At 41.8% G+C, this 20,624-nt stretch overlaps 1 protein-coding gene across 1 annotated transcript; it reads left to right on the plus strand.

Moving 5' to 3' along the window:
• Nucleotides 1-3,718: 3,718 nt before the first annotated feature.
• SHCBP1L (SHC binding and spindle associated 1 like) lies at nucleotides 3,719-19,741 on the plus strand. Its single transcript, XM_033151070.1, has 10 exons — nucleotides 3,719-3,955; nucleotides 6,269-6,418; nucleotides 9,754-9,968; nucleotides 12,534-12,620; nucleotides 13,036-13,254; nucleotides 16,432-16,537; nucleotides 17,228-17,381; nucleotides 18,319-18,569; nucleotides 18,978-19,100; nucleotides 19,234-19,741. Exons 1-10 carry the CDS (start codon nucleotides 3,719-3,721, stop codon nucleotides 19,468-19,470), a joined length of 1,779 nt encoding a protein of 592 aa, XP_033006961.1. The 3' UTR covers nucleotides 19,471-19,741.
• The last annotated feature ends 883 nt before the right edge of the window (nucleotides 19,742-20,624 follow it).

Consider the following 20,624-nt stretch of genomic DNA (forward strand, 5'->3'; position numbering starts at 1 on the left):
TACTGCAATACACAGCTAATACTTTTCTCCCACTGAATCTAAATACTCAGTGTCTCAAGGATTCCCTCTAGATGAAAATATGAGATGGCAGGTGTTCGTCTGTTTTGTTGTCCTGTTTCTCAGAACATTGTGACCCAACTACAAATGTATTTAGATTCAATAATATCAATAAGAATGTGTCCAACTGTGAAATTTCTAGTCAAACAGGAAAATGCAATCATATTGTTTTGGACAGTGTCTATACAAACATAAGAACAGCAGTCCCATGTCCCAAATTGTGCACCATTTCAATATTATATGCAAACTACCAAAATTTTAGTAGTTCTGCTATGAAAATAAGACACTGTACCAGATTTGCCAGAAATATTATCAAGGACTAGCTGCTATGTAAGAATGTAAGGCTTGAATTATTGTGAAAATCCCAGGTTCAAATCTACACTCAGGTAGGAAGGTTCTGCTCCATAGACTTCTGGTTGGCAACTGTGAGAACAGGATACTGGACTAGAAGAGCCACTGGCCTGATCCAGCAGACTCTTCTTATTTAAAGCTCACAAAGTAGCAATGGGCAGGTCTCAATCTAACATACGTCACACGTGGGGTTGCAAATGAAATAAGAAAATAGATGTACAGTATTACCTTGTTGTGCAACGTGTACAATTTGCACATACATAGAAACAATATGTTATAGAATCATAGAGTTGGAATGAGAGACTGGAAAGATCTGGTTTCACATTCCTGTTCAAGCCATGGAATTTACTGTGTGGCTCTAATGAAGTCACCACTTACTAGTGCTGACATTTAAAGCCCTAAACGTCCTCCACCTTGTATACCTGAAGGAACATCTCCACCCCCATCATTCAGCCCAGACACTAAGGTCCAGCTCCAAGAGCCTTCTGGTGGTTCCCTCACTTCAAGAACTGAATTCAGTTACAGGTAGGTAGTTGTGTTGGTCTGCCATAGTCAAAACAAAATAAAAAATAAAAAAAAATCCTTCCAGTAGCACCTTAGAGACCAACTAAGTTTGTTCTTGGTATGAGCTTTCGTGTGCATGCACACTTCTTCAGATACACTGAAATGTACCTGAAGAAGTGTGCATGCACACGAAAGCTCATACCAAGAACAAACGTAGTTAGTCTCTAAGGTGCTACTGGAAGGATTTTTTTTTATTTTTTATTTTGTTTCAAGAACTGAAGTTACAGGAAACCAGGCAGAGGGTCTTCTCAGTAGTGGTGCCCACCCTGTGGAACACTCTCCTGTCAGATGTCAATGAGATAAAACTACGGTACAGTTGTACCTCATGTTATGAAAGCTGCGTGTTGTGTTCATCACGGTTTATGAACCCGCCAAACCCGGAAGTACTGGAACAGGTTACTTCTGGATTTGGCAGTTCACGCATGCGCAGACGCGTCAAATGACGTAACGCACATGTGCAGAAGCGCCGAATCACGCAGTGAGCATGCGCATACGCGGCACTCAGGATGCGCACTGCTCAGGATGTGAATGGGGCTCCGGAATGGATCCCGTTCGCATCAAGAGGTACCACTGTCTTTGAATTTTAGAAGATATGTGAAAGCAGCCCTGTATGTTTGATGTTTGATGTTTTATTGTGTTTTTAACATTTTGTTGGCACTGCCCAGAGTGGCTGGGGCATATTATTATTATTATTATTATTATTATTATTATTATTATTATTATTATTATTATTATTATTATTTCTGAATAGCATTACTGAACCCATAGGATGGGTTGGCATCTTCACATACAAGGTTTCAATCTCCTCTAGGACTTTCTGTTGCTGTTATCTTAATGTTCTTTGTGATGAAATGGAAACTGAGGGCACTTCCAGATGATTTGCTTATTGAGCATTCATCCTGATTTGTTTTTAGGTAGGCCATATGATGTTGTGTCAGAGCAAGTGTTATCCCACACTTTCCAGTGCATTTCCATGTCACTTTCTTTATCTGAAAATGTCAAACTTTGGGGGGAAGGAGGGGTGTGATGCAAGATCTCACAATCAAATTTAATTGCGCAACCTGAATTTGCCAGTATGTGGTTGAATCCCACCCAAAAACAGAGATGGTCTGGAAGTGTCCCGAGGGAAGACATGTGAATTAGCATTAGAAGACAACTTTAAGCATGTGCTGCTTTAAGCCCCATGTGAAAACACAAGTTCATTGCAGAATATGAACTGCCTCATCCTTTTACAAGGCGCTTGGGTTACACAACAGGGCTTTCTGCAATATTGAAGATGCAAAGGAACAGCATGGGTTCCTAAACAGTTCAGAAACATCTGGTGGACACACACAGCAGGGAACTGAGGTTGGTTGCCTCGATGCAGCTGTGCAGTTATAATACAGCATGCAGTTATAATATGTGCTTTCCTTTAACAACTGTATGATCAGTGCAGGAAACATCAAGAAAAAATGTGAAGTGTAGACATGGGCGTAGCCAGGAATTTTGTTGGGGGGGGGGCAAGCTTTTGTTGTGGGTGCAGAACCTCAGATTTGTATTGATTGGGAGGGGGGCAGCTGCCCTCTGCCCCCCAACCCCGGCTATGCCTATGAGTGTATCTGAAGAAGTGTGCATGCACACGAAAGTTCATACCAAGAACAAACTTACTGGTAGCTGGTCTCTAAGGTGCTACTGGAAGAAATTTTTTATTTTGTTTTGTGTAGACATCACTGAGACAGGAGTGCAAACAGGCAGGGGACGTAGGCTTGGCAGAGCCCGTTTAAGATTCTGTTCTGCCATGTGATGCCCCAAATCCCCCTGATGCAGTGCATGTGGAAAGTGTTGAGGTATTGCTCCTGGTGGATTAAGTTGCCCACAACTCACAGCCATAAAGCAGCATGCTCAGTATGCAAGCCTGGCAGACCTTCACCTACTACAGCAATGCTGTTGATGCAGGGACTCAGCTGGGCTGGATCTAGACACTTCAAAGCAGCAATTCAGTTCCATGTGTTGTTGTAAACTCACACAGGGAAACCCAGCTGCGAAAGACGAGACTCCACAGCGCCATCTGGTGTCACAGTGCTTTATTACATATAACGCCTATAAATCGCTTTCCCCCCAAAATTGTTGAAGAAAAAGCATTTTATATGCGTTGTAAATGCGATATAACGCTGTGGCACCAGATGGCGCTGTGGAGTCCCACCTTTCCCAACCGGACTTCCCAGTATGAGTATACTGTACAACGCGTTTTAACGGTATCGCTTCCTTGACGTTTAAATGTTTGCGCCAGCAGCAGCCACAACCCACCGCTGTGTGTGGACAGGGGGAAGGTCGCGTTGGCAGTCCCATTGGGACTCCTCCTCAGCAGGGCTTCTCGCGTGGGCCCTGCCCTGGGCTACTGCCAGGCCCAGACCTGGGCGGCCTCGCCCCCGCGGGCTGAGGAGGCAGAGAAGGGCTTCTCCCGCTCCCCACAGGCGGCGGCGGGGTCTCAACGGGAGAGGAGCGCGCGCGAGGACGGCACTCTTTCCGACTCATGCGCGCAGGACGCGGAAGAATATCTCGCAACGGCTATGTGTTCTGTCCCGCAACTGTCCCTTTGTGACCGCTCGGAACTCCGCCCCTCCGCCTCTCCCATTGGCTGCCTCGCTCGAGGGTCCCGCTTAGGTGAAAGTAGTTCCTGCCGGGGCTTATAAAAGCCCTGCAGGGGAGCTCGTGGGCGCTCAGTGGCGGCGGCGCGGCCTGTAGAAAGGCGCCGGGTTGCGAGGCGATGGCGACAAGCGCTACTGAGCAGCCGGGGGAGGGAGCGGGAGCGTCCTCGGGGGCAGCGAAAAGCCCGCCTCGGAGCACGAGGGACCGCCGCCTCGCTGTCCCTGTCGGCGCGGGAGCGGGCGGTGCGGAGGAGGAGGCCGGGCCGCTGCCGGCGCAGTTCCCGTCTCACCTGGGAGCGCTGAATGGCAGGGGGAAGGCGGCGCTGTACTGCGACGACCTCCTGAAGGGCTGCAAGGTGACTCGGTTGGAGGGGTGGTCGAGTGAGAGGAACGAAGACAAGAGCCCGTCAGCAAACCTGCCTCTCAGCCCTCATCACCATCACCTGCATTATTTATTTGTAAACCCCGCCTTCTTCCCTGACAGGGACTCAAGGCGGCTTACAAATGTGTACAAATAAGTACAGCTAAAAACACGGGGGTGGGGAACCCCAATATTAGAGTATGTATGATATCAGGGCACACTGAATTTCTTAGCTTTTAAATTCCCCAAAGGCGAGTGCTAGAAAGTTGTGACATAACTTGGCAATGCAAAACCCAAGGTGGGTCTTTCAGATGACTTGGGCCTAAGATGTCTAGGGCCACATAGGTAGTGCCGCCACACACGACAAGGTCATGTATGTGTGTGTTTTCCTTTCTCCCTTTCACCTGTGCTAGTTACAGTGCTCTTTTTCAGGGGGCTATCTTTTTTGTTGTTAAAAAGTGTTGCACTTTAGCAACTTTGTAGTGAGTCCTGACACCTTTATTTCTAGAAGAAGAAAAACACTGGCTAGTTACAGGGACCAGTAGGGACTCTTCAGGGAACAGAGGGGCATGCCCCATTTAAATTACTGTTCCTTTCCTATCCTTTATTTGTTATGTTGTGATTATACAGTTACTTGCTTAAACATGAGTTGAACTAGAGTTGCAGGGTTGTTCTGCCACTGATGTATTCCTCAAAAGATTAACTTCCTGTCAGTGGTGAGATGGGTGGAGGCAACCATTGTGATCTTTTGTGTGAGTTCATCGCCAGACCACTCTCTAAAGGCTGCTGAGTGCCCTGATCTGCCTCAGAGGTTGTCAAGGGATTGTTTCGGCCAATATATTGAAAAATCGCACAGTTCTAAAACAGACCATAAAATTTGTTAGGTTTCCATGCAAAAATGACACAAATTTAGTTGTGGGGAAGGGCAAGGGATGGGGCCATGGACCCCCTGGGTGTGTTCACAGACCCCCCCAGGGGTTCCCAGACCCCTAATTGGGAACCACTGTATTTAATAGGCTTCATACATGTGATTAATTCTTGTAATTCTCTGGAATTTCTCTGGAATTACTACTTTAATAAATAACTACTTTAGATTATTGTATGCTGTCCCTGAAATAGGCTTGCTCACACATTACAATGAACACAGGTACTGTACAGTATGTCTCTATATAGCACACATTCAAGGGTTTGCATGACAAAATGTGCACTTGGATTTATATACTGTATATTCTGGCGTATAAGACTACTTTTTAATCCAGGAAAATCTTCTCAAAAGTTGGGGGTTGTCTTATACGCCGGGTGGAGAATCTGCGGTCAAGTATATCTCAAACTCTATATTTTAACTGGAAAAGTTGGGGGTCGTCTTATACACCCAGTCATATTTATACGCCGGAAAATACAGTAGGTCAACTATCGTATTCACAAGCTACGCTTGTTCAGCTTTACATGTGAATAACTACAAGTGTACAGCTCAGCTATCTGTTCACAAGTAGAAAGATTGCACACTTGTTGAATGTAATGTGTACACCCCTAGGCAGGAAAGCAAGTGTGAGAAACATGCTGACTAGACTCTATATGCGTGGATTATTTACTTACATATCTAGAGAATTTGTCTACAAATCTTGGCTTGCATAGCATCTACAGTAGCTAACAATAGTAATAAAATAGAAGCAAATAAAATTTTAAGGTAAATAAAATGTTAAAAATAAGTTGTTGGCATCTGTCTGTCTCCAGAGTGCACCTCTGAGGATGATGTCAAACTTAGCAGCAATGAAGTGACCTCCCCAGGCACTAGCCTTGGCAGTGTGTATGGAGGTCCTGGGCTGCCCAGATGGCAAGACACACGCACACACCCCTTGCTGATGCTGTCCAAAGGAAAACAACAATACATTTGGTACCAGCTTGGCTGCAGGAGTTGCCGGGCAGTGGCATACAAGGCACTGTCCAACTGTCTTAGGGACTCCTCTCCAGATTGTACATTTATAAGAAGCACATCCAGAGAGCAAATTATGTTACAGGATGGGCATTTGTGTGCTGAGAAAAACAGTCAGGAATTCCCTCAATTTTCACAACCCACAACTTCATAATTAAAGATGACTTCATTCAGGTAAAGCCTAGTCAATAGGTGCATTGACATATTGTGTGTGTAGTTGGCCCCACCCTGTAGAGAAAAGGATTTGGCTAGCTGGGCAGAAAGGGAAAGGATCAATTTTGTATTATATATTAATTTGCAAGGTTATGTTTTGTTCGTTTCTGAAAATATCCAAATACCGGTACATTTCTGACATTTTCTCCTTTTACATGAAAGGCAGAAGATGCCAATGAAGCCATTAGCAAATACCTTTTGGAAAAGTTGAAGATGAAGGAAAAATGGCTTGGAGTCTGGAAGACCAATCCAGAACTTTTTTTTGTTAATTCTGAAGAAATTCCCATACCATATGTTGGTGTGCTTGTTGAGGTAATTATATTTATCTTTAGAATGTTAATTAAAAAAATATTTGATGACAATTAGTAGAGTTCGGTGAATATTAATTTGAAGATAGCCATTCTTAAATAATTTGAATACTTTGTTGTAGCAGGAAACATTACAAGTCTCTTTCAGAAAGTTTCTGAATACTTGGTCTTTTTATTACTGGGTCTGAGACATTGCACGATGAAAGTGAAGCTCCCACCAGTTCAGCTATGCCATTGGGAGTGTTATATCAGGTGTCTTACTTACATCCAGCCATCTGAAGGCAGTGAGGCCTTTCCTTTATGCTGTTTCTTTCATAGTTCTGTTAATAGTTCTATGCAGGTAATCCTCCTTTGGTGTGAGGGTTACGTTCTGGACCCTCATGTGCACCAGTGGAATATACCTAAGCCTGCTCCATCCCTTTCCACACCATTTTGGGGCTACTTCTGGGTTTGGCACTGTGTGGTCACATGTTTTTTGGACGTGCCTAAATCAGTCATTGCCTGTATTCCCTTTAAAGCACCAAATGGCCTGGCCCCTGTATAACTTAGGGCGGGGGTCGGGAACCTGCGGCTCTGGAGCCGCATGCGGCTCTTTCGCGGCCCTGCCGCGGCTCCGGGGCGGCTGCCTGGGGCGTGGAGGTGGCGCGGAGTGGTGGGGGCACTGCGCCTGAGAACTCCTCGGCCGGAGGGAAGACGCGCCAGGCCTGCCCGCGATGGAGGGGCGGTTTGCAGGGGGGAGAGAGAGAGGGAGGGAGGGGGCAGCCGGGGGGAGGCGCGGGGGGCGGGGCCTGGTGCGACGGCGGCAGCGCAGTTGGCGGAGCGGAGCGGGGCCGTCCCCGCCACGGCCCGCCACTGTGAGCGCACAACAGGCGCTCCTCCTTCGGCTCCGGGGCGGCTGCCTGGGGCGCGGAGGTGGCGCGGAGTGGTGGGGGCACTGCGCTGCGCTCCTGGGCTGCGCCCGCCGCGCCGTCCTCCTGACCCGCCGCGCCTGCCCGCTTCCCTCCTTGGAGTGTCGGGCCCGGCGGGCGGCTGGGGTGTCCTTGTGGGGCTTGGCTCCGTTGCGCCTTCCCTGCCCCCGGAGAGGCGGGCGGGCGGGGGACCTTCCCGGCGTCGGTCGCCGGATGGTGCTGCTGCTGCCTCCGCCTGGCTTTGCTGCTCCGCCTCGCCGTCCGGCGCCTCTTTGGCAGCGGGATCCGGGGGGCGCCCGGGGGCCCGGCCGGGACTTGGAGCCTTCCTGCGCCGCCGTGCAACAGGAAGGCCGGGCGGCGGCGGCGAAAACGTCCGGGCTGCTTCTGAAACCTCCGCCAACCGGTGCTTCGCCAGCGCTCGCTGCGGGCGGTGTACATGCTCAACGATGGCCCCAAGGGCGGCTCGGGGGCCCGGAGCCCCGAGGCCAGCACGCTGCAGAGCCTGGCGCGATTCCCCCCCCCCCAAAAAACCTGTTTTTTGCTTTTTGGCTTTTTGCCTTGCTCTCCCACCCCCCTCTCTTTTTTTTCCTCCCCTCCTTTTTTAATCCAAGGGGAGAAATCCCATTTTTAAAACAAACAAACAAACGAAAAATAAACAAACACCCCCCACAGCTGCTGCAGCCACTCTATTTGAATTTTTATTATTACCCTTTTCTCCCTCTATCCCCCCTTTTTCTTTTCTCTTCCCCTTTTGTTTTTGTTTTCAAAAAAAGGAAAAAGAAGAAAAAGATTTTCCCCCTTTATTTTTATTTTTTAAACTACTACATATTTTTAATAGATATTCTCCCCACCCCACCCCACCCCCAATTTATATTTTTCCACCCCACTTTTCCATTCCCACCCCCCTTTTTCTTTCTTTATTAATTCGCTTGCCAACCTATCTTAGAGGGGGAAGCCCTCTCTCCCACCCACCCCACCCCCAATTTATATTTTTCCACCCCACTTTTCCATTCCCACCCCCCTTTTTCTTTCTTTCTTAGTTCGCTTGCCAACCTATCTTAGAGGGGGAAGCCCTCTCTCCCACCCACCACACCCCCAATTTATATTTTTCCACCCCACTTTTCCATTCCCACCCCCCTTTTTCTTTCTTTATTAATTCGCTTGCCAACCTATCTTAGAGGGGGAAGCCCTCTCTCCCACCCACCACACCCCCAATTTATATTTTTCCACCCCACTTTTCCATTCCCACCCCCCTTTTTCTTTCTTTCTTAGTTCGCTTGCCAACCTATCTTAGAGGGGGAAGCCCTCTCTCCCACCCACCACACCCCCCCCAAACAACTTTGAGCTGAACCCCAAAAAACGGGGGTAGATCACTGCTGAAAGTAGATCACAGTTTCTTGGGAGTTGGCCACCCCTGGTATAAGACATGTAACTAGAATAAAAATTTAAAAAAACCAAGCAAATAATTGTAATAACTACTGTAATAAAGCACTGCTATAATTATATATAATTTCCCTAAAATTTTGGTTTCATTCGCCTTTCCGTGCTGAAATGTCACAACCTGAAGGACCATGGCTTGCCCCCCCCCCCCCAGTTTTGATCCTGGGTACGCCCCTGAGTCAATGCAAAAAAGTAAGAACTTATTCTTGTTGTTTTTACTAATTATACTTTGCATTGGCTCCTATACGTTATTTATTATTATTGCATTAAGGTGAGAAACAATATATGCAGCGTTATATTTGTTTTAAATGTCGCAATGGTTTTGCGGCTCCCAGGTTTTTTTTTTTCCTTTGGAAACGGGTCCAAGTGGCTCTTTGTGTCTTAAAGGTTGCAGACCCCTGACTTAGGGAATGCCCTATTCTGATAATTTCCTCCCATCCCAAATGTTCCATTCCTTTTTTCTTTCAGTGTACTATAGTGAAACCAGTGGGACTTTTGCAGGTCACTTCCAGATGACATGTTTGTTGATGATTCATATATATAAAATAAAAACATCAAATAAAAACAAAACAATACAAATCCCTTTTTGTGGATCCTTATGTTACAATTCCCCCCCCGCCCCCCGCATCTCCTTTATAACTCCAGTCTTTAATAAATCCTTAAATATTCCTTAGTTCAAATTCCTTAGTTGTGGACGGGATCCATTCCAGATCTCTGTGCATTCAATAATTTGGTGTTTAGCAAACCTACCATTTCAATGTTCTTTAAGCATAATGGACAGGGCAATCTTATACTCCCATGTGGGTGAGTGGACTTAAATTGCTGCAATGTTAACATAACTTGTGCCATATCCAATAGCCTCTCAGTTGACCTGTCTTGAGAATAGCATTGTAGCCATAAATTGTATGACAAAAGTCAAGAGAGTTGGGAAACCTATAGATAAATTAGAATCTTAATGTATTTTAACCTTGTAATTGTTTCTTTGTTACAGGTTACTTGCAAACTGCCCCAGAATCCCTCTGCTAACTTCAGAGTTTCTGTATCTGTAGCTGAACCCTTTTCATCTAATATTGCAAATATTCCAAGACAGTTAGTTGATGAAGTTCTGGAGGAAATGGATCATTGTGTGCCTCTTTTGGAAGTCTATCCTGTGGAGGGGCAGGACAGCGCAGTGTATGATATAGCCAAGGCTTTGGAAATTGTGAGGTATGTTTTTCTAGAGTTTGGGATTCAACAGCATATTAAAGGAGGCGTGACAAAATAGAAATAATTAATAGAAAAAGAATTTAAGAATATTAGACTGAGGGTAGAAGCTTATTTTTGAAGTTAGGGAGGTAGAGTACACACTTTATGTGCAGGTGATGGTTCCTGGCATCCCAGGTTGCAGGTGATGTGAAAGATCTCTGCCTGACAGCCTTGCAAGCTGCTACCAGTCAAAGTGGAGAATAATAGGATTGATGGAAAAATAATCTGACCTGATAAAAGGCAGCTTCCTTTATTCCATTTTAAGTTACAGAACCCTGAAATACTAAAACCTAACAAAACTTGCTAGTGGTCAGTTAACGTGTCCTTCAGTAGTTTACTTTCTCCCCATTATTAACAGCTCTTCGGTAACAGAAACACATGATCAGTGGATACATCAAAATGCAGCCAAAATTTGGAAAGCCCTATACCAAGGATGAACTGCTGGCATTCTTGTAATGGTTATTAGCCATTCGGGGCTGCTAATTTGTAGCATTGACATTATGAATCTGTGGTTTCCAGAAATTATGTGCCTATTGCTTCAATTGCATATTCTTGTAGTATTTTATCTCAGATCCTTGTTGACTTACCGGTCTGTCATCTGGAGCCATGGCTGATGTAGGAACATTATTTCCCTGGGGCCTTGTTTTGATTCTTATCTTTAATTTGATTCTTCTTGGTTTGGAGCTGTAAGTTCCTGCCATATGTCAGCTGCTTTGACTAATGTGGCCATCCCACTTACTATGCTTTAAAATACTACTTCCAGGAGATTTTCAACAGATGTTATTCAGCCATTGTATCTAATTAGCGACTACAGTTTATTCAGGGTTTGTTGTAAATAACTAGGCAATTTCATCCAAACTTTGAGTTTAAAGAAATAAAGTTTAGCCAAAAATAAACAGAAACTAACCAATATTTGGTCCCACCTTTGCGGAAAGTTGAAAGCAGGGATGTGGGAACAATCTGTTCTACTTGACTGACTGGAGTGCCTACCTTCAACAGCTACTTTCTTATTTAGTGTGAGTTCATGTCAATTCTGTATTTTGTTTTAATCTTTCTATTTTTTTTTTTTATAAAAAGGAAGCCTGTATTGCTCCCTCACCTGCTATTCTTTTACAATATTCTAGGGTTAATGTGGTCAATCTGTTAAATGGCTAAACATAAATAAGTTTTTATTTCTTTAGGCTGCATAAAGAAAGGAGAGCATAAAAGACTTTATAGAAATATAAGGACATTTAAAAATAGCCCAAAGCAGAACATCAATATTTTGAACAAAAGTAAGGCATTTATTCAAGCAAAGCCAGGCAGAACAAAAATATTAGGTGTTTAGACATAAGAGAATACATTTTAGCTGACACAGCTCTCCCAGAAATGAAGTAAAAAGGGATTATTTTATTGAGAAAAAGATGGAATCCATTATTGTGTACCAATAATACAGTAAATTTGACATAATATAGACAGTCTGTACATTACAGTTTTTTCTGTACTGTATAGGAAGAGGTACAGCAAGATTAACAAAATTTTGTAAACTTTTATTTTGCTTTTCCCGCTTTTGCCTTCTGAAAGTTTCTGCTATATATTTTTGCTAGATACATTCTGGCAATGAATGTCCTTTTTTAGCTTATTTACATGCCCGTTTTCTACAGTAAAATATACCCAAAGCATCTCTCAACAAAAATAAACGTATTAGCAAAATGCATAACTTCTGAAAAGCAGTATGTCACAAAACGTAAAAAAAATTCAAGTAAGATAAAAATGATTAAAGAAAGGATGAGATCCAACATAGTGTTAGTTCATAAAGATTGACAGTTGATGTTATTCTGTAAGTGTTAGCACACAAACTTAAGTGCCACAGAGTACAGTGGTAGCTCTGGTTGTGAATGGGATCCGTTCTGGAGCTCTGGTCGGATCCTGAGGATTCCGCAATCGGAGGGACTGCTTCTGTGCGCGTGGTGGTGGAGCACTTCTGCGCATGTGTGTATGGCAAAAACCCAGAAATATGCTTCCTGGTTTGCTGCTTAAGTATCTCAAAGTTTACATAACTGGAGGCATATGTAAGCTGGCGGTCGGGCGACATCTTTCACAAGGGGGATTTGGTGGTTGTGCTGTTGTAAGGTGAAGTTCCTACTAGTATAATGGTTGTTGCATTAACAAGCTGCCACAGTTGGATATAACCCATAAGGAATTGAGTATGACAATTCAGTAATCTAGACTTAATAGATAACTGATACAGAGCAAATATAAAAATTAGAGTTCGAAGCAAAATAAATAAAAGTAACACTGAACCATCCTAAAACTGGGTTCACGGTACTCCATGGGGCCACAGTAGCTTGGCTTAAATTCAGTTCAGAACAGGCAAGGCCAAATGGTTCACAGCAGCTAGATGCTGCCCTTGTCTCTCCTCAAGTGGCAAAGACGGTAGTCCTCTTTCTCCAGCCTCCCAAGTGCCTCCTGAACTTTGTAGCCGTATATACTTAGGTACTTTTTTATAATAATTATCAATGCAATGCAACTATGGGTTTTATTCAGGTTCTTCTATGACTTCCTTTGGAGAGATTGGGATGATGATGAAAAGAGTGAGACCTATGCTGCACTGATAGAAGAGAGAATTAAGATGTAAGTATGCTGCTGCTCAGGAATAGTTCTCACAAACAGTAGATGAGGAAGTACTTCAGATTTTTGAAACAAAATAGAAAATTCTTTCCAGTAGCACCTTAGAGACCAACTGAGTTTGTTCTTGGTATGAGCTTTCGTGTGCATGCACACTTCTTCAGATTTTTGGTGAAGGCTCTACTGAGTGATGGAGAGGGCTAGGTTAGAAGCTATTTATTTCCCTAACATGTTAAGATGCTATAATATTTTTTAAAAATATATATAGAGGGACATCATGAGAACAACTTCACCTGCAGTTTGAAGTGATGCAATTCTTATTCAAGTTAACCTCCTGATCTGCTGTTTGAGAGAACTAGTAGAGCTTAGTTTTTGCATAAAGTTTCAAAGGAGAAGCTCTAATTTTCTTAAATCTTCATAGTTGGTGTGATATTCAGAATGGGACTATCCCTGCTCCGATTGCTCACCGTTTTAGAAGAAATCTTGAAAAGTACAAAAATCTGCATTTGGAGTTGATCCATTACCAAAGTAATATTAAAGAAGAACCCACAGCAGAAGAAGCAGTTGAATGTTGGAAAAAGTATTATGAATTGATAATGCTATGTGGATTGTTGAAAATATGGGAAGATTTACGCCTGAGGTAATTTTAATTAACATTGATTTTTAAAAATGGTTCAAGTTAAATTATTTTGCTTGTTGTCCAAATAGCTTGTTTTAATTACCTATTGCTTTATTAATTGTAAGTACAATTCATTTGTTAGTGAATTAGATGTTACTACAGTGGTACCTCGGTTTTCGAACGTAATCCATTCCGGAAAACCATTCGAGTTCCGAAATGTTTGAAAACCAAAAACTCAGTACGGAAGCCTCAAAATGGAAAACTTGAATATGGAAGCCGTGTTTCTGGTTCGACTTCTGAGGTGCATTTGAAATCAAAAGCATTTACTTCCAGGCTTACGGGGTTAAAAAAACAAAATATTAGTCAACGGAGAAGTTAAAAAACCGAGGTACCACTGTATATGTTTAATTACATTGAACATAATTTGTGTAGATGTATACTCAAATTGGCTTGTCCTGGTGTAGTTATAGTAATATATTGTGTATTTCCATTATAAATGATTGCTAGGAGATATCTGATGAAATGATGTCACCATAACTGTCTGTCCTGTTGTGCCTAAAGTGCCTCTTGAATGAAGTGCAGCTGAGTTCACAGTCCCACCCCAGGTCTCCTGGTCAGAGCCAGTCAATAGTTTTTCATAACCTCATATATGATAAATGAAATACTCCTGACATTACAGCAGTGGCCTGGACGTTTCTCCTAGTATGTTTTCAGATTGTGCCATTAAGGCAGAGACTTGATATTACAGGATTGGACATTTGGGTATACACCTGCTTACTAGTTTCTTTCATTTTTGTTTTTTATTCTGTTGAGTGTAACAGTTGAATAAATATTAAATTGGGAAACTCTGCCATAGCATTAAATTTGGTTCCTTTAAGTGTATGTACATACTTTTATTAAGAAATGTTTGCAGTAGTAAATAACAGAAAATACTTAATTTTCATACCATTTTTGTCATCAATGGGAAGAACAAATGCAGCTGTTCTTAATACACTTAAAAGAAAGCAAATTCCATTGAAATTGGTGGGAATGGCATGCAAATGTGATTAAGAGTGTCAGCATCTAGCTTAGAGAGCCACATATGATAAATAACTAATTATTTATTAGTTAAGATCATAATGCCAGTAGATTAATCCAGATCAACAATTTGCACAGATTTGTAATGGATTGCTTCATTTTTTGAAAGGCAGGAGCCAATGGTAGGTTACATGTCTGCATAAGTAATCATGCTTCTAGTTTCAGTGTCTGGCAACTCAGAACTGGGAAATTCCTATCTGAGAACTTGTAGAGCTGCTAGCCGTGTTTTGTATAAAGATACTTTCTGAACTTACCGGTAGTAACAATGTGTATTTCCCACAATTGTATATATTTCCATAACTAATTAGGGCCATAGTGGTAAGTGAAATTCCACCAAATAGAAAACTTATTACAGTGCATTTTAGGTACTTTCCCCTTCATATTAATCAATGAGGGGGAAAGTACCTAAAATGCAGTGTAATAGGTTTTCTTTTTGGTGGAACTTCACTTACCACTAACTCTTATTTTAGAGTTAGAAAGGATTAGTTGTAGAAAAGCAGGACTCCTGGTTACCATGCGACAGCATGGCAAAAAAATAATGAAAGGCACAAATACAGGATGGGTGACACCTGGCTTGAGAGCAGTACATGTGAAAAGGATCTAGGAGTCTTGGTAGACCATAAACTTGACATGAGTCAACAGTGTGATGCAGCAGCTGGAAAAGCCAACGCAATTCTGGGCTGCATCAATAGGAGTATAGCATCTAGATCAAGGGAAGTAATAGTACCACTGTATTCCGCTCTGGTCAGACCTCACCTGGAATACTGTGTCCAGTTCTGGGCACCACAGTTCAAGAAGGATACTGACAAGCTGGAACGTGTCCAGAAGAGGGCAACCAAAATGGTCAAAGGCCTGGAAACAATGCCTTATGAGGAACGGCTTAGGGAGCTGGGTATGTTTAGCCTGGAGAAGAGAAGGTTAAGGGGTGATATGACAGCCATGTTCAAATATATCAAAGGATGTCATATAGAGGAGGGTGAAAGGTTGTTTTCTGCTGCTCCAGAGAAGAGGACACGGGGCAATGGATTCAAACTACAAGAAAGAAGATTCCACCTAAACATTAGGAAGAACTTCCTGACAGTAAGAGCTGTTGGGACAGTGGAATTTGCTGCCAAGGAGTGGGGTGGATTCTGCTTCTTTGGAGGTCTTTAAGCAGAGGCTTGACAGCCATCTGTCAGGAATGATTTGATGGTGTTTCCTGCTTGGCAGGGGGTTGGACTGGATGGCCCTGGTGGTCTCTTCCAACTCTATGATTCTATGTCTACTTAGTTCTGTTACAATTCCACCAGGCTCACTCCCAGGTGCAGGGGGTTAGACTTACAGCATTAGTTCTGCAGTTCCCTGGGATATAAAAGCTGCCAGTTTGAAGTTCAGCTGGTCCTGCTAAATTATTTTCCTTTGTTATTTTGAGACCTTTGTTATATTTAAGACTATGTAAGTTTATTTAAATATGTATATTCTTTTGTAATAATTATTATATTCTATGCTTCCATTTCATTTAATAGAGCAAAAGTTCAAAAATTGAATGAATTATTTAGAAATCACTGGGGGGCAGAGGATATGGAGCATGAAAACTTTTAAAAAATCTTTTTTCCCCTTTAACTTTTTCTTATACTAACAAATATTAACTTTGTAAATACTGTGAATATATTGGTTTCTGCTTTTAAAGATAAATCTCCCCTCCAAAATGGTTGATAAAATGCTTTTAAAAACTTTGACGCAACACCCTTCAGTTGTCTTTTTAATTAGCTGCCTTGAATATTGTTTATACCTTAAATAGTTGAAGTTCAGATTTTATTCATTTTAAGCCAATATTCATAGTAAATATTTCTAGGGCCTACAGTGCAATTACATCAGTTGTAAATGAATTGTCTGGCATAGAGTAGAAATACTGAACGCTTTGTATTTCTTTGCTTTGCATTTTCAAGGCTTTGTCATGCCAGACATTTCTGGTATGCTCATTTTCTGTAGGGATATTGTTTAGGCTTAAATGTCTGTATCTGTTTAGAGCTGAAACAAATACAATGTTAAGCATACTTGAAGCCAATTTTATTTAAATACATCTACAGAATGCTTTGCCCAAGGCATTATTGATAGTACAAAGTTCATTTTAAATTTTAGGGCTCACGGACCTCTGACCCCAAGAATTTTGAAACGTAGGAAAGGACACAGAGATGATGGAAAAACTGTAACTTACATTGTTGCAAAAACAGCAACAGCAGAAATGGTAAAGAGTTCATTTGAATAAATATCCAAGTACTGTACCTGTAGCTGAGACTGCTGCTTCTCCTTCAGCAAACTTTTCTTGATAACCCTTCTTCTCTCCAACCCTACCCAAACAGCTTTTCCATTATCGCTCCCTTTGTTGAACTGTAAGGTGCAGGATACTTTTATTTTGAAATAATGTAGAATTAGCTGTTGCCTTCTACTCTATTCACGATTCTCCCGAAAGCAGTTTGGCTGGAAGGGGATTGAACTCAGTAGTCTTTTAATTTAATTTCAGTTTTGCTTGGTTAAAAACTATCCTAATAAGCTGCTGTTTGTTTTAGTGCTAGCCAAGAAGATGAAGACTAGCATTGGAAAGGTGTTTATGGAAACACTATTATCATTTCAGAGTGCCTGTCATCTTGGTGCTGGTCACATCCAATATGGCACTTACACACATAAGCCATAACGGAACTTTGCCAAAATAGTGTTGTTTTTTTTAAAAGAAATGCTAACAACACTTGTGCATTTAATACAGGAGGAAACTAATGTGTACCGTAGGTAGGGAACAGCATGTAAAGTTCAAAGAGTTCCTAGAAATATGCTGCAGAGAAGCAACAGTGAAAGGATAGGTTAAAAAACCACATTAACCTTTAAAGCAAGACTGGCTAATCCCTGATTTTACTTTGTACCTGTTTCATCTGCTGCCCAGGTTAAAGAACTAGCCCCAGACACACTTCTTCAGCAGCAGGATAACTTAAACCTGGCTTTGGACAACTGTTACAGTGGAGATAATGTGCTTATTTTCCCAGGAGAATATAAAGCAGCAAACCTTTCCATGTTAACTGAAGATATTGTTATTAAAGGTCAGTAGCGTGCCTGCTGTGATTTTTATCAAATAGATTAAGAAAACTAAAACTATTAAAATAAAGACTGGTTAAATGTGAGGCTTTCAGGTTTTCGGAATTTGGAGAGTGAATCACTTAAGGTTTTATATAAAAACATTTCTTGTTTGTGTCTCTTATCATAGACATTACAGCTTCTTAATACAAGTTCTGAAGCAACTGCAAACGTGCAGCACTGGTCATATTATCTGCAATAGCAAATTAATCATCAGCTGTAGGAGAGCGGATCTAATTTCATGGTCACCTATTCTGCTCTTGAGCATAGCTTTACAACTATTGCTGGTGATCTGATTGGGACTACATGGGTGCAGCCAACAGTGCAGGATCAGGTCAGGAACTATACAGTACAATCAGCAGTTTTGTGTTCTGCTAAATTCCAAGTTGGCTCAGAATTGGCTCCAGATTGTAGCAAATACAAGGCATGGTCAGTTCCATGTTTTTCTGACAGCCACCAGCCAACCACCAAACTATGCCACCAATGTGCATCAATCCTCTGAAGCAGATTTTGCAGGTGGAGTGGGGGCACAGAAGAGAGGAAAGCAAAACTGCATTCTGGTTGTACAAGGACAGCATTGAATACCATCCATTATTTTTTTTGAACTACTGTATATTCTGGCATATAAAACTACTTTTTAATCCAGGAAAATCTTCTCAAAAGTTGGGGGTCGTCTTATACGCCAGGTGGAGAATCTGCGGTTGAGTATATCTCAAACTCTATATTTTAACTGGAAAAGTTGGGGGTCGTCTTATACGCCGGAAAATACGGTACTTAAAAAACCTTAGTTTCAGTTCATAATAAAGCTGTTTGGTCAAATGTACATTTCTTCCCTACTCCCACTGTCCAATTTTTGTGCACATTTAATTGATTTTAATAATTCTGTTTCTCCATTTTGTTTAGGAGTTGGAAGACGAGAGGAAATTGTGATTGTTTCAGATCCTGTCTATGACAGTTTTATAGTGTCCAGGGCTCAAAATCTGAAGATAATGAATATTACTGTGCAGCAGCAAGGGACTCTCGATGGTATTATAGTAGTTGAATCTGGACACACATTTTTGGAGAACTGTGTTTTGAAGTGTGAAGGAACTGGTGTCTGTGTACTTGTTGGGGCATCTCTGACAATTATAAACAGTGAGATTACTGGAGCTCAGGTACTCTATTTCAGTTCAAAACGATACAATACACATATGAGAATGTAAGGTGCTTTCATTCAGCGAATACACAAAAACCTGGTTTAATGCAGAACGGGAATTAATAATGAAAAGACTTGATGTCAGTGATAGATAGCACAAATTTCAATGTTATAGTTGTCTGTGCACAGGAAAGAGGTGTGAGTGCACAGGATGGTAGATGTGACAAGAAGAATTGATTCCAATCAGTTTTGCAGCATGCAAGTGGGGTTCTGGTCCACTACTCTATGCACTCTGTGCTGCTAGTTGTTGACCAGGACTCTAAATGATCTGCTTGTATTCACACACACAAATTGATTTTGTTCTGATAACATGATCAGTAGGAACAGCTATTTCCATGACAATCCAAATTTTGGTTTTTGCACTCAGGGGGCTGGAGTCGAGTTATACCCAGGAAGCACAGCTACTTTGGAGGGTAACAAAATTCACCACTGCAATAACTTCAGAACCTGTGACTCCTCACATGGTAGTTTTGGTGGAATTAACATTAAGGTAAATTATTGTTGACTATGGAATGCTACTGTAACAACCTAAGTTACTTGAAAAGATTTCCAAGTTTAAGAAGAAAATTTGATTAAGATGCTACCGACAGTTCATGAATAAACTTTTGATTCCTTCTTAACAGGTTCTTCCTGCTCCTAAACTAAGGATGAAAAACAATCATATTTACAGTAACAATGGATATGGAGTGACCATTATTAAGCCTTCTGAGCAGCTGTGTGCTACAGCTGAAGGAACAGTGGAATGTGCTGCTGCAGGAGATGGTGAAGATTCTGTTTCCAAACTAATGCAGGAACTGAGCCTTGAGATGAGCACAAACATACTAGAAGACAACACCAAAGGCATCAGCATAGTTAACTGAAGCTACAGGTTTCAACTACAAAAGAAAACTTGTTGTATTAAAAGATATTAATAAGAGTTGTTATTATGGATACTGATGAAACGTGAAATAGCACCATAATTACTATTTCTTAGTAAAGAGAAAGCTTTTCATAGCTTGGCAAGAATTTAAGCTTAATTTCCATTTAAGTCTTTGGCACCAGAAGCCATAGCTTATAGCTCAAAATATAACCCCTTGGAGGCTATCAGTTTGAATTCTGTACTCACTATTCCAACTCGGGAATATATTTTTTTGAAGCCTGTACAGCAGTAAGTAACCTTCAGACTTACTGAAAAGTAGTTAAAATTGTTGATTTATTACTGCAAGTTTGTCTTGTCGAGTTAATTTTTACTGTATTATAAACAGGTCTTATGAATGAAGTAGGATATTTTGAACACCAGTCCCATAAAAGTGACCATACTTCTGGCAGGTCAAGGATAGAAGTCAGGGGACAGTATGACTGAGGAGCTAGAGCTAAACTTTACTTAAAACTGATTATGTGAGAAATAAGGAATTCTGGACTTGGAAGGAGTTAGTCGTATTCAACATTAAAGGTTAACTGTCAGTTTTTTCTGGCCCTTTTATTATCCTTCCACATCTAGTGTTAACATGAATTCATCATTAATAATTTACTGTATTTTCCCGTGTATAAGACGATGGTTTTTGCTAAAATAAAAATAAAAAATTGGGGGTTGTCTTAGACATGGATGGTGAATGCACAGGGGTTCTGGTGCGGGCAGCCCAGGCTGGTTCAGGTTCTGGCTCTGGCCCGATTTCTTATTTTGGGTTAAAAAAAATAGAGGTTGTCTTATACATGAGGGCATCTTTATATATAGAAAAATGCTTAGTTTCAGCATAACTATCACCATAATTTTATTTCCCCAACAAGATGTCAAAAAGAGATAGTGATGAGGAACAAACATAGCTGTCTTAAGAGGCCTAGGATAGTACTCCTTCAAAGTTGTGCGTGCGATGGAAATGTACCTGTGCAGGCCCAGATGTAGAAACTAATAGTCTCTTATTGCATTCTCAAGTTCTTTAGAGAATGAGGTAAGAGATTATTGCTATTGCTCTGATCTACCAGGACTCCAGTTCCTTGAGAAGCTGGAGGCTATGAAGCAAGTGAAGACGTTTTG

The sequence above is a fragment of the Lacerta agilis genome, chromosome 6 (assembly GCF_009819535.1).
Source record: "Lacerta agilis isolate rLacAgi1 chromosome 6, rLacAgi1.pri, whole genome shotgun sequence".
Taxonomy (NCBI): Eukaryota; Metazoa; Chordata; class Lepidosauria; order Squamata; family Lacertidae; genus Lacerta; species Lacerta agilis.